Source organism: Thermobia domestica, chromosome 5 (assembly GCF_964235325.1).
Source record: "Thermobia domestica chromosome 5, izTheDome1.hap1.1, whole genome shotgun sequence".
In the NCBI taxonomy this organism is placed as follows: domain Eukaryota; kingdom Metazoa; phylum Arthropoda; class Insecta; order Zygentoma; family Lepismatidae; genus Thermobia; species Thermobia domestica.
Genome location: NC_137458.1, coordinates 183,638,104 through 183,652,253, shown reverse-complemented (window position 1 = coordinate 183,652,253; position 14,150 = coordinate 183,638,104). Strand labels below are relative to the sequence as shown.

At 37.1% G+C, this 14,150-nt stretch overlaps 1 protein-coding gene across 49 annotated transcripts in view; it reads left to right on the top strand.

The window, feature by feature from the left end:
• Positions 1–14,150, top strand: part of LOC145686312 (uncharacterized) — a 955,404-nt gene that overhangs the window by 213,105 nt on the left and 728,149 nt on the right. For 23 of the 49 annotated variants that reach the window (XM_081759464.1, XM_081759462.1, XM_081759468.1 and 20 more), the window contains one exon: positions 7,559–7,648. The exons of the other annotated variants lie outside the window; for them this stretch is intronic. In XM_081759464.1, the coding sequence (XP_081615590.1) occupies positions 7,559–7,648 (90 nt within the window). The remainder of the gene's footprint in view (positions 1–7,558; positions 7,649–14,150) is intronic. 49 annotated transcript variants of the gene reach the window in all.

Here is a 14,150-nt window from a genome sequence, read left to right as displayed (position 1 = left end):
CTTTTCAAGTCAAAGATTTTGTTTTACAAACCAGTTGTGAAGAACCGAAGAGTTCTCATACCAAACGAGCAATCCTTGAGAAAGTGGAAGCAAAAACCTGTATGATGATACAGACGATTTACGAATGTTGATTGGGGAAAGGCAAGGAAATTACTAGGACATTCAAAACACTCTATTGATCTGCTGTATACACTTTCCGTGTTATCGTTCTCAGAAAGAAACACTACACCTTTGTTAAACAGACTTTGGGTAGAGCAATTGGTGGAGTATTGGTGTCGTGCGAGACTTCCAAATGGAAAATCTCGGTTCGATTCCCCATCAGGTAGTATAATTTTTTCGTATAAAATAATGGCTTGCAAACAGAGATCCATTTACGGTTGGAGAACTTACAAGGCATCACTGGTGAAAATCCGAGAAAACAGTGTGTGCGTTCATCATCATACACTGTAATTAAAGTAGGTTTTCTATTTATTTAACAATCCTGGGTTTGTTTAAATTACTTTACTACTTGGCGCGCCGTGTATAGTTTTTTAGTTGGAATAAAGTTCAATTTCAGTAAAAAAAATCAACGTGTATGAAGAAGACTGTTACGTACTATATGAATAAACCTAGTCGTAGGAAGAAATAACTTAATACGAATCTGTTAGAGTGTATTTATATAGCTTAATATTGTAGTCTCAAAATGGTCCATTATCCCAAAACTTGATTGTTTGCACAGGACACTCTGGAAGATATTAAATTGCGTGAATCACAACGTTTTGGCATTCGGGATATGAGTGTAATGTAGTTGGGATCTTGGTACCTTAGGTAAACGGATAGTTTAGTACAATACTTACAATAATCAGTTTTGTTTTATAGCTGTTTGTACTAGGCTTTCTTATTATGTAAGCGTCGATTTGAAGGGACGCATCCTATTGTCAGTTCCGGGAGCATCTCTTTTTCTATGCATATATATAGGGGATACACAAAAAATCTAAAACACTTCATACAGAGCATGTAAGTTTGGCCCTCCACTGTACAACGCGTGTTGCGGTTGCCGATCGCTTTTTGTTTTCAGTGTGTCATGTCGACCTTCCTCTTCCGTCAGCAGTAACCAGTTCACCTGTGAGTGTCGTGGTGTAAAAGTGGTGCGCTAAAATGGGCTACCTGACAGACTTCCAAAGAGGCATGATTGTTGGTTCCCGTCTGGTAGGAGCTACAGTGGCGAACATTGTGAAGGTATCGAAAGGCACTGTGTCCAATGTCACGAGGGCATACACAATTCATGGCAAACGACACACAACAGTGGTCGAAAGACAATCCTGTCAGATAGGGACCGGAGGGCATTAAAACTGATTGTAGCGTCTAAAAAGAAAACCACTACATTGAAAATTACGTCTGAACTCAATTCCGGCCTACAGAACCCGGTTTCATCGAAAATACTGCGACGGGAACTTCATAAAATGAAAATTCATGGCAGGGCCGCTATCGCCAAACCCCTGGGCACAGCAGTAAATGCGAAGAGGTGTATCCAGTGGTGCAAGGACCACAAAGCGTGGACTCATGAGCAGTGGAAACACGTAATATGATCCGATGAATCGACCTTCACCTTGTTTCCAACAGCCGGTCGTGTTTACATATGGAGAACACCGTCGCAGGCCTATGATACAGACTGTCTGTTCCCAACGGTAAAGTATGGGGGTGGTTCTGTTACAGTATGGGCAGTGATATTGTGGTTTTCTGCAGGTCCGATCATAGTCCTGCATGGAATGATGAATGCTAAGACGTATAAGGCCATTTTAGTGGACCAGGTTCTACCCATGACCCAAATATTGTTCCTGATGGTTGATAGCGTCTACCAAGATTATTTGGCACCCTGTCACGCTGCACAAACGGTGAAATCATGATTTGATTAGCATGACCAGGAGCTATCGCACCTCCCCTGGGTCCCACAATCACCAGATTTGAACATCATTGAGCCATTGTGGTCTGAGTTAGAAAGGCATGTTCGGTATCTTTACCCTCCACCAGCATCCCTTAAGGAACAGCAGTATGTTTTGTAGGAACAATCGTACAAAATTTCACACACCACGATTCAGAAGCTGTATGCGCCCATTCCACGTCGTATCCAAGCCATTTTGGACGCAAAAGGAGGCCCCACACCATACTAGGTATGATTTTCATACATTTTGCAAACGTGTTAGATTTTTTAGTCCAACCACTATATATATATCTATATATCTATATATATATATATATATATATATATATATATATATATATATATATATATATATATATATATATATATATATATATATATATATATAGATATATATATATAGATATAGATATATATACAGAGAGCGGAAGAGAGAAATCTTCGCACTGAGAGTAGTTTTCGTCTCAGAGGGTAATGATCGGCTAAAGTGCATAGAAATTTTTCAACATTTCTGACATAATGGTCTCTGCAATAGGCACATTTCTCAGGAAATTTTCCTATTGTAGAGACTCACAAGTGGGAAATTCGCGATTTTTTTTTTCCCGATCACTGCCCTTTGATGCATACCCCTGAATAAATATACACCAAAATCGCTGCTTGGCAAGTGTTTAGTTGTTTTCATATTTGTTTGCATTTGTATTATGTTCCCACTTCGACAATTTTCACTCTTTTTTTCTTACTAGCAGTTTCTGGGTTTCTCTTCGGTGTCGTTCTTTATTTACACCATGTACTATTCGTATTCACAGTTTGCCCCCTCTTCAATTTCTTATTCAGATTAGGCTTTTCTCCTTACTCTTGATTCATTTAATTCATATTATCCACGGTTAGAGCGCAGAATACCAGACTCAAAAAAAAGAGATGTGCGTTTCCTTTCCTGACAGAGAGTACAAGAGTAGAGCATATGATCCATAGCGGGTATGTTTGAGAGTTGACCACAGATATTGACCAGGATATACTGGTTAGCTAATTGCTCTATGAACCTGTACTAGCCGCTGAATACTGCTCTCATCCTGATAGTGAATTTTATACCCTCCTCTACTGTTTTGCCGACGCTTCTTAGCCTGCCTCTGTTGGCAAGTCTTGTTGCACTACGATTGTTCACTAACAGTTTTTCGTAATCTGACGTCAGTATATGTTATTCCGATGTCTCTGGCATTGCCTAACATTGAGTTTCTTAGTTGCTACATTGTGACACTTGTTAGTAAATCCTCTTATGAAGTGAATGTTTGTTTGAAAGATCTTTTCGCTTGAAACGCAATGATCACTGGTTAGGGGCCGTGCACTGTTATTGAAACTGTTGTATCAAGATGACAGCAATAGCAATACAACATTCCGAGAACAGGGATTGTAGAAAGCCGAGAAGAGGTGCATAGCAGTTACTGGCTAAAATACTTGAAAAATTCAAGGAAATACGTGGATTACATGTCGCATCAGAGGGAGAAAGTAAATTGATTAAGAGTTTATGGCTGACTGTTCTCACATGCTGCAGATTCTGCAACTAATACTCGAGCTAAGTTATTGAATTACCTCTACTCTGGCCAACTGTCATAAGGTTTCACAGTTCATTTTGCACTGGTGTTCCTGCAAGAATAGTAATGAGCACCAATTCCAACCTTGATATTTTCCACAATGCCTCAGTTTGGCCTTCGGTTTTTGACATTCATGGAAATGAATAACATGTGGCCGGGGAACATTTTGTAAACTGGCCAGGCGCATTTCACTCCGGATGGAACGAATACATAGAACTGTCGCATTAAGCACAGCTTATGTACTATTGGTGAGGTTTCACAGACTCTATCATTCTTTGTTCGTTTTTTGTTTCATATGACACCTTGAAAGCTTGTTATGTGTACATTAACATCTTCGCGTTGTAGTAACATTGTGCAGCATGTGATTCTTACTTTTCAAGAATGCAAATATAACACCGCCGATATTTTCATGCAAGAAGGAGCAACACGATATGTCGCTTGCCAAGTGAAAGATTGGCTGCAAGAAACCTTCACTAATAATCGCAATCTCTACACGGTTTTCGGTTGTGTGCGCTGCAAGATCTCCCAACTAAAATCATATACTTTTGAGTGTGGGGATATTTAACAGTTTTTGTCGATAAGTGAAGTATCTGGTCTCTCCCTGATCTAAAGCTAAGCATCTGACGTTATGATTTCACTAGAACTTCGCGATCAAATGTCGACCATATCATTTTACGGATGCAGTATGTTACTGAGTTGGGAGACCATATTGAAGAGTTAATGTAACTATAGTTTCTAGTAAATATGCCAGAAAGATCTATCTTGTGTTCCATCTTTCCTGACTTTTTTACTGAACCTATAATACGTTTTGGCTGTCTACAGCGCTACATTTTCAGCTGGTGGCAAAAGTTCGAACTAATTATTTCTTTCGCGAATGCATTGCGTAGAATATATACGAAGTTCCAAACTCTACGGTCATTACAGCCCGTGCAGTACGACTCTGAACACAGAAAGTTTAATTATAAGCACTTGGTGTATTAAAGCAGAGAACGAATGTCTGTGTCTATGTAACAACGGTTTTATTTTCCTGTACATTAAGAACTGGTTCTTGTGTAACATGACTGCCGTTTCGTGTACAAAATTGAACAGATTTGTCAGTTTTAGTAAGTTTTTGTATTTAAAAAATTCTACAAATACAGGGGATTGACAAATAAAATCTAAAAGCACTTCATACAGGACACGTGTTTGGCCCTCCACTGTACAACACCTGTTGTGGTTGCCGATCGTTTGTTTGTTTGTTTGTTTGTTTGTTTTCAATGTGTCATGTAGACCTTCCTCTTCAATCAGCAGTAACCAATTCACCTGTGAGGGTCGTGGTGTGAAAGTGGTGCGGTAAAATGGAACGACCTGACAGACTTCCAAAGAGGCATGATCGTTGGTGCCCGTCTGGTTGGAGCTTCAGTGGCAACAGTGGCAAACATTGTGGGGGTATTGGAAGACACTGTGTCCAATGTCACGAGGGCATACACAATTCATGGGCAAAAGACGTCTGCAAAGCACGTCAGATAGGGACCGGAGGGCATTAAAACGGATTGTAGCAGCTAAAAAGGAAACGACTGCAATGAAAATTACGTCTGAACTCAATTCCGGCCTAGCGCGGTGGCTCAGTGGTAGAGCGTTCACCTCTGGTGCATGGGGTACCGGGTTCGATCCCAGCCCCCGCCAAGTGAACTTTGTGGTGGACAAACACCGTGCTCGTGGGTTTTCTCGGGGTTCTCCCGTTTCCTCCCACTTTCTTCATTCCACCATTTCACTCATCTCTCATTATCACCGTCTCCTTTAGCCTAACCGGCATAACCGTGGGACGTAAAACTTAAAGATTTCATTTCAATTCCGGCCTACAGAACCCGGTTTGATCGAAAACAGTGCGACGGAAACTTCATAAAATGAAAAATTCATGGCAGGGCCGTTATCGCCAAACCCCTGGGCACAGCAGTAAATGCGAAGAGGCGTATCCAGTGGTGCAAGGACCACAAAGCGTAGACTCATGAGCGGTGGAACACGTAATGTGATCCGATGAATCGACCTTCACCTTGTTTTCAACAACCGGTCGTGTTTACATATGGAGAACACCGTCGCAGGCCTATGATACAGACTGTCTGTTCCCAACTGTAAAGTATGGGGGTGGTTCTGTTACAGTATGGGCAGTGATATTGTGGTTTTCTGCAGGTCCGATCATAGTCCTGCATGGAATGATGAATGCTAAGGCATATGAGGCCGTTTTGGGGGACCATGTTCTACCCATGACCCAAATATTGTTCCCTGATGGTTGATGGCACCCTGTCATGCTGCAAAAACGGTGAAATCATGATTTGATTAGCATGACCAGGAGCTATCGCACCTCCCCTGGGTCCCACAATTACCAGATCTGAACATCATTGAGCCATTGTGGTCTGAGTTAGAAAGACATGTTCGGTATCATTACCCTCCATCAGTATTCCTTAAAGAACTGGAACATGTTTTGGAGGAACAATGGTACAAAATTCCACACACCACGATTCAGGAGCTGCATACGCCCATTCAACGTCGGATGCAAGCTGTTTTGGACACAAAAGGAGGCCCCACACCATACTAGGTATGATTTTCACACTTTTGCGAACGTTTTAGTTTTTTTTTGTTGAACCCCTGTATTTCTTTAAGAAAGGAAGAAACTAAAACTTCACTTTCGACAAATCAAAAACTCTAATATGCATACTTGTTAAGCAAAGAATTTCTTACTGCTGTAAAACCAGAATTGCTAGTCACAGTAAATATACGTTTGGAATTTGTTCTGATCAGTATTAGTCGGTGTATGCTGTGGCAAAACCAGAATTGCTAACCACGGTGAATATACGTTTGGAATTTGTTCTGGTTAGTATTAGCCGGTGTATGCTGTGGCAACTGTGCATAACTATATTTCCAGAAGGCATTATGAAGGAGTTGATATTAGTATAGGATTCATTAGTGTACAACAATTAGGGGTGAAATAAGAGAAAGAATAAAAAAGGATTTTGAAAAAAAAAAATGTATTTGTAGTGAGAAGGTATTGTGTAGTACGTATTCTTATTTCTTACATTATATTGCAAGTATATCTGTAATATAATGAATGTTAGATTGGTATTTTGGTGAAGATTAGTATTGTTGCAACGAACAAGAATTTAGTCTAATTTTGTATTTAAAAAGATAAATGTTCTCCTTTTTTATACTATGTACACTCACGTCCAAAATTATTGTCGCATGTCTATAAATATGTTGTTGTAGGAATATAATTTGATAACGAATTCGCCCGGTATTTCTTATAATGCTAGTATGTGTATAATCTGCAGACATGTATGTGGCAAATTTCATGTCAAAAGAGCAGAAAATAAGAACAATAAAACGAAAATAAAACTTTCTTATCCATTTAGCAACATTTTGTTTTACTCATTCTAATTTTCGTATTTATAATTCTTTTCCTATGAAATTTACCACAAATATACATTTCCCGATTATACACATAGTAACACTATTAAATGTGTCCTGCAAAATCATAATCATATTATATTCTTACAAGAAGATATTTATAGATATGCGACAATCATTTTGGAATGAGTGTACATATTTCTGTGTTGGGAAAAATAAATGCCGAGATGACAGAAAACATCGTTCAATATTAGCCTGCTAAACATGAAAAAGTTATAACTTAGTTGTAAGAAAAGACTGATTACTACAGTTGATGTCTAACATTAAAGAAAAAGCGATTTTATTCTTCAAACTTGTTCCTTCTAATTAAAATATTTTATAGATGTAGTTGGAATAGGATTACGTTAATTTTTATTTACTACTAGCTTGTATGAAATTTATCTTTCTGTAATTCGCATGGAGACTAATGATGTTGTCCTTAATGCTTTGTAAAAGTTAGTTTCAAATGACAGTGTAATGGTCACTTACATCCATAGAAGCTTTGTTGTGATACTTTTAAGATGTTAGGTTCTAAGGATGTGGGTAGACTCTTTTGTTGTGTCTTTATCTTAGGCTACAAATATTGTGCTGTGGCTGTAGTTTATGTGTGTGTGTAACTTTATAACAGAGACGAAGTTTTGGTGACTTGAGCAGCCTGAAAGATGAATCAGTATGGACCAAACATCCTGACACTAACAAATCCAGTACGGTAATTTTGGTAAGTATTACATCCCAACTGTTCGTTAAATATGTATTATATGATGATGATTTTGAGTATTGTACTTTTTCCGATATAAAGTATTGGGTTGAGGAATAATTCATGAGTTTATTGAAATATATATAATAGTGGTAATATATTATTGAAAACAAACTACAAGAAATTAATCAATAATATAATCCCAATTGTTTACGATTTCAGTAAGTCTGTCGATGCCTCTACGATAGAAATTTCCCCGTCTTGGCTCAGAGAATTCGTCCAACCAAACCCTCAGTTCTACGTCATTCTAAAACAATTCATAGCTTGTGGTAGATAAACACCGTGTGCATGGCTTTTCTTGTGGTTCTCCTGTTTTCTCCCACTTTCGTCATTCCACCGTTTATCATCTGTCATTATCATCATCCTCTTCCTTAGCCTTGGTTTATGATCGTGAAACATTAAACTTTAGAAAGAAACACACAGCGCAGTGCGATTGCGAGAGAGATGCAATTCTGATGGCACTAAATCTGGAAACCATGGAGGACGAGATAGCACTTCCCATTCGAAGTCTTGAATTGCAGCTTTAGTGATATTGGTGATATGAGGAGGGCGTTGTGTTGCGTTACGACGCAATTTCACCTATTGGGTCTATTTTGCAGAATTGTTTCGTTGAGGCAGTGCAGTTGTTGAACGTAGAACTCTGCATTGAGTGTTTGATTGCACTCAAGGAATTCGTAATGAATTACACCTCCCAGCTCCACCATACACATAGTTTATCGAGGCTGAGTTCTTTTTCCCTCGAGGAGTTGCTTGTTTGTCGAGCCTGAGGCATTGCTTTCGTACTTTATATTGCAATGAAGGCACAATTTTTTATTGCACAATGCAGTGAAGAAAACACTGTTCGTAATCATGTGTTTTGCAAAGTGGAAAGAACTAGCGGCGGTTGTGGAGTATTGGTAAGCACCGAGTTTTGGAATCTTGACTGTTGAATTAAAGTGGTTCATCACAGTTTTTTGATCACAATTCATGTGCTCCTCGAATTCTCTTGTCGTTTGACGCGAATTGGCCGATTTGTAATCCGTCCTTGAAGTGAAGATTTCCATTTATGATGCGCGAAAACAAACGACGAGCAGTACTTTTAGAACTTCTCAATATACAGCACAAATTTCACTAGCAGGTTTTCGTCTTTGACACTTAGGTGAAATGCAGAAAGCAAACACTGTCAAAGAGATTTAGTTTTGTCCACTTGGTATTCCATTTTAGTGCTCTAAAAGGACACAAAACTCAGTGAAATTAAAAAGTCACAACATACTATCTTGTGAGCAAGCTGTTTTATTTTAAATATCATCAAACATTTTGCCAATACGTTTCATTTTTGCGTGTATTTTTTGCTATCAAAAGAAGTTCAATCAGAAAATGACTAAGATTATTGACCGAAGAAATGCTGCAGCTTATTCTAAATCACAGAAACAGAGCAGCGCAACTGTTATGGACAGACGGTTTCATCAATGCTGGTAAGTGTGAATTTTGTGAGAGCTGAAGGGGCAGCTGATTGGTATCTTCATTTGTGGGCTATAAGAAAAATGATGCCATATTTTGGCGCTGTAGGATATTGAAGTTGTTTGAGTCATGCCACTGTTTGTGATGTTTATGGAAAAGATACCGCAAAGATGTTTAGAATATTTCTTGATAGGTGGTGATGTGATGAGGCATTAAACTGCAGGAATGGGATGTGGCCCGATATGGTAATAGCTCACATGATTGAGATACGGACATGGCGAAAGAGGATCTTCGTTGATTGGTCTTACACTGGATAGTGCTGAAGACAAGCGATAGGTTTTAAGTGTGCATGTGATGGATCAGCTAGAGAATGATGTGTATAATGTCAAGAGTGTAACCATAGTGAAGAGAGACATGATTTCAAAAGGAAGAAGGAAAAGCAAGAGTAAGGCGTGATGTTGAAGACAGGGCAAAAGTAAAGACAAACTGGAATTATCAATTCAGTCTTTAAATCCACCGGAGCATCCTGAAAACTTAGTAATTGTGACTACGAAAATTACATAAAGTTAACGTTGACAGGGATTTTGAGTTGGACAGTACATTTGTGCAGAAGTTTACATAATTAATATTACATGTACGCGAACTTAAATTTTGACGTTGTCTATTACAACATCATGTTGTTTAACGACAATAAATTATTCTTATTCTTATTCTTATAATCATCCAAGCGGTTTCTAAGACAGTCTGGAGAAATGTATTGTTAGCATGGGTGAAACGAAACAATGCTCAACACGAAAAACGGTCATACGATTGGATGTACAGTTTTGTATGCCAGAGTCGTAACCTTTCATGCAAGTGTAGATAAAAAAGTGGTCGACGTATCGAAACACGAACTTGATGTCCCTAGGTGTGTTTGAAGGTGATGAAAGTATGAGAGCAGACAACAAATGTGTTCTGAGGAATTCTAGTTGTATCGCATTCAGGCAGAACTAGCAGAATACCTACCATGATTTTTGTTGATGGTTGTCCTTTCCTGTGGGTGGTACATTTATTCACTTGAAAAACAATACATGGTTTTTTTTTTTTTTTTTTTTTTTTTTTTTTTTTTTTTTTTTTTTATGGACAGCTTTCTTAAAAATACTGAAATTACTGAATAATGACCATGTCTACTTTGTATTTGACAAATACCAAGCTATAGCATAAAGGGTGCAACAAGAGCAAATGGTGGGAAGCAGGGATTCTGAATATTTATCCCTACCGATACCCAACATAATAGCGTTTACAGCAATTTGATATTTCGAACCGTTCCAGAGATATGATAAACATCGATACTAACAAGATAGCTTAAAATTATATGACTGTGGGAACTTCTTTTAATTATAATTATCTAAAACTATTCACGTAATATTACAGAAGCAAAGAAAAGCAAGAATCATCTAAATTACTTCCGAAAAGTATGTCGTGTTAAGAAGTACAAAAATAACTTAAATAAATAAATAAATAAATCTCTTGAAGGGTATGAAGTACTAAATTACTGTAGACGGCATTATGGTCTTTGTTTTTAATGAAAAGCATGTATGTAATTAGAATGGTGCTTATCTAAGTAGTTTTTCGAAATAAGTCACATGGTCATCGTATTCAATATCAATACTAACAAGGGACATCACCCAATTGTCCGGATCCGATTTCAATGAAATTTTTATTGCTGATAGAGGACATGTATTCATTACTTGTGATGATAGAAATTTTTGCCATGGTGCATGTTTTCTATTTTTTAATAATTTTTAAAGGTTGTGATGTGGTTAATAGAGATTACTGCAGAAGTCCTTACTACCCTTTGTAAACGGAGTGCTAATGAAAGAACAACCATGTAGATACATATAAGGCTTAGGAAAAGTCGTATGGTACGTATGACCTGGATGGCAGCCATCTTGAAATCCGCCATTTTGAATTAAGGTCAAGTTTTTTAAATGGGAATAGAGTAATGTTATACATAATTTCGGGCTAGAATTTAATCAGGAAGACAATGATGAAGTTAGTTTCAAGATACGCCCATTTGGGGAAAAGTTACAGGCATTTTAATTGTTTATACTTACTATGTGCGTAAGTCCCTTACCTTCGCTTCTAACCCGCGTATTAATGATAATAAGTGGATAAAGGTTTCGGTAATACATATTATGTCTAGAGGGAAGTGATATCATAACGGTATCTTTGACGGCATCCATCTTGAAATCCACCATTTTGAATTAAAATGAAGTTTTGAAAAGTGAAAACCATAGCATGTGGCACCTAATTTTAATGGTAAATTTTCCCCAAAAGCCAATGGTATGCTTATTTTTGTCCTATAGTTAACCAGTATGAATTTAGGACTATTCATGAACTGACAAATCGCTACTCTTAAAAAATGTAATAAATTTAGAAAATATGAGTCATGGCAACAATTGCAAAGTGCCAGTTGGAATCTTAAAACATGCGGTGGAAATTAGGAGTGTTGCCAATTTGAAAGGTCGAATAATGGACGTTTGGTGCACATTAGAAAAGTCCTAAATTCATACTGGTTAACTATAAAACAAAAACAAGCATACCATTGGCTTTTGGAGAAAATTTACTATTAAAATTAGGTATCACATGCTATAGTTTTAATTTTTCAAAACTTTACTTTAATTCAAAATGGCGGATTTCAAAATGGCTGCCGTCAAGGTCATGCGTACCATACGACTTCCCCTAAGCCTTATATGTATCTACATGGTTGTCCTTTCATTAACACTTCATTTACAAAGGGTAGTAAGGGACTTTTGCAGTAATTCCTATTAACCACATCACAACTCTCAAAAATTATAGAAAAGTAGAAAACATGCACCATGGCAAAAATTTGTCATCACAAGTAATGAATACATGTCCTCTATCAGCAATAAAAATTTCTTTGAAATCGGAGCCGGACAATTGGGTGATGTCCCTTGTAAGGTACGTTGGATATCAGTGACGACGTCAGGTTTAATTTCTCAGGGGGGCAAAGGAGGGGCAGAGATTTTTTGGGGGGCGGCTATTTTTGCATACCAAAGACGATAGTTTTATGATGTATGTATGTATGTATGTATGTATGTATGTATGTAATGATACTTACAGTATGTATTACTTTGTTGTTTTCATAATAAGTAATTATAAATTAAACTTATTTCAAGTAAAATTTGCAACTGACAAATAAGGTGTCTACATATGAAAATTCGATTCCTGGTGGGAGTGTACATTTGAACCCGTTACAGTGTTTCGATCTCCATGTTAAATGGTCTATTTTCATTTTATATAACCTCGGTGCTGAGAAAGACACCAAACTTCTATCTAACCAACCTAATTGAAAATACCTTAGTGAACCTAGATTTTACTGATTACACCACCACTTTTAGGGTTCGAAAAAGTTTGGAATAAAATTTACATATTTTCCCCTAGAACTCGAATCTGCAATTAAAATGACGGGGTTCTTGTATAATTCTTCAGTTCCCCCGTCCACCCCTAGCAGGAGGCTAATTTTTCCCTGCAAAATACTAACTTATTTTGTACATTTCTCTCGTCCGATACTTGTTTTTCCAAGATATTTTGCTGTGTGAAGTAACAAATTTCACTCTATTCATTCTCATTTCTCATTTTAATGGACCTCTTCCAGTTTTTAAGTCGTTTAAAAAGGTAGCATTGGTGGTCAAATGTTTCAGATTGTCTTCAAGTTCCTGTAATACTTACAATTATTACGAAAGAAGGATGAGTAATACAGCAATATGTACTTTAATCGAGTACAATATTCAACCTTGCCGTGTAAAATACCAGATACGCTGTAAATGTACACTCATGACCAAAATTATTGTCGCATGTCTATATATATGTTGTTGTAGGAATATAATTTGATAACGCATTCGCCCGGTATTTCTTATAATGCTAGTATGTGTATAATCGGCAAAGACATGTATGTGGCAAACTTCATGTCAAAAGAGCATTAAATAAGAACAATAAAACGAAAATAAAACTTTCTTGTCCATTTAGCAACATTTTGTTTTACTCATTCTAATTTTCGTATTTATATTTTTTTCCTGTGAAATTTACCACAAATATACATTTTCCGATTATACACATAGTATCAGTATTAAAAGTACCCTGCAAAATCATTATCAAATTATATTCTTACAAGAAGACAATTATAAATATGCGACAATCATTTTGGACATGAGTGTACATTATAAGACAATAATTTCAGCACTATTGGTTTAAAATCAGGATTTTAGACTGAATATTTCGTGTGTCGCTTCTGAAATTCGTTATCTCGAGGTCCGTAAAATCGAAGGATGAGTATATATAATTATAATTGTTATTTTTGTATTCTTGAAAATTTGAAGTATTAGTGAAAAATAAAACAGAAGTACCGCTGGACAGCAGATTTCCCCCTCATTTCCTTCCTACTCGTCAATTTAAAAAATACGTAAGAGTTGAATTATTATTTAACACTGTATCTAGAATTCTAAACTTTGATGAAACCAGTAATACATTCATGTATTTCGTTGATGCATCTATGTACTGCGAATTTCAATAGGTCAATATTCTTTGTGATTGGATTAATCCGAGATAGTTTACTTTAAACTTTGCCATCAATGCTCCCTACCACAGCAAAATTGGGATTTCGTCAGCTGTTTGGTATTTAAGGTATATACGTTGAGTAAAACGTATAGGGTGTTTCAGTGAAGAAGCAGTGATTTTGAAGTGAAACAACGTATTTTATTGATGACCATAGTAAGAGAAATTTACATGGTATGATAAGTGAAAGAATAAAGTTTAATGCAACAGTGAAGTTAATGTAACACGTGACCGAAGTGTACACCCTGACGATTGGACACTTCCCTGACCTTGATTCACATGTTTTCAAAAACCTCACCAAGGATGAAGTGACTAACTGCTGCCGTACAGTGCTCAATGTTTGCTCTTATTTCATTTAAAGATCGGGGTTTAAGCTTGAATACCTTCTGCTTGAGGTAACCCCATA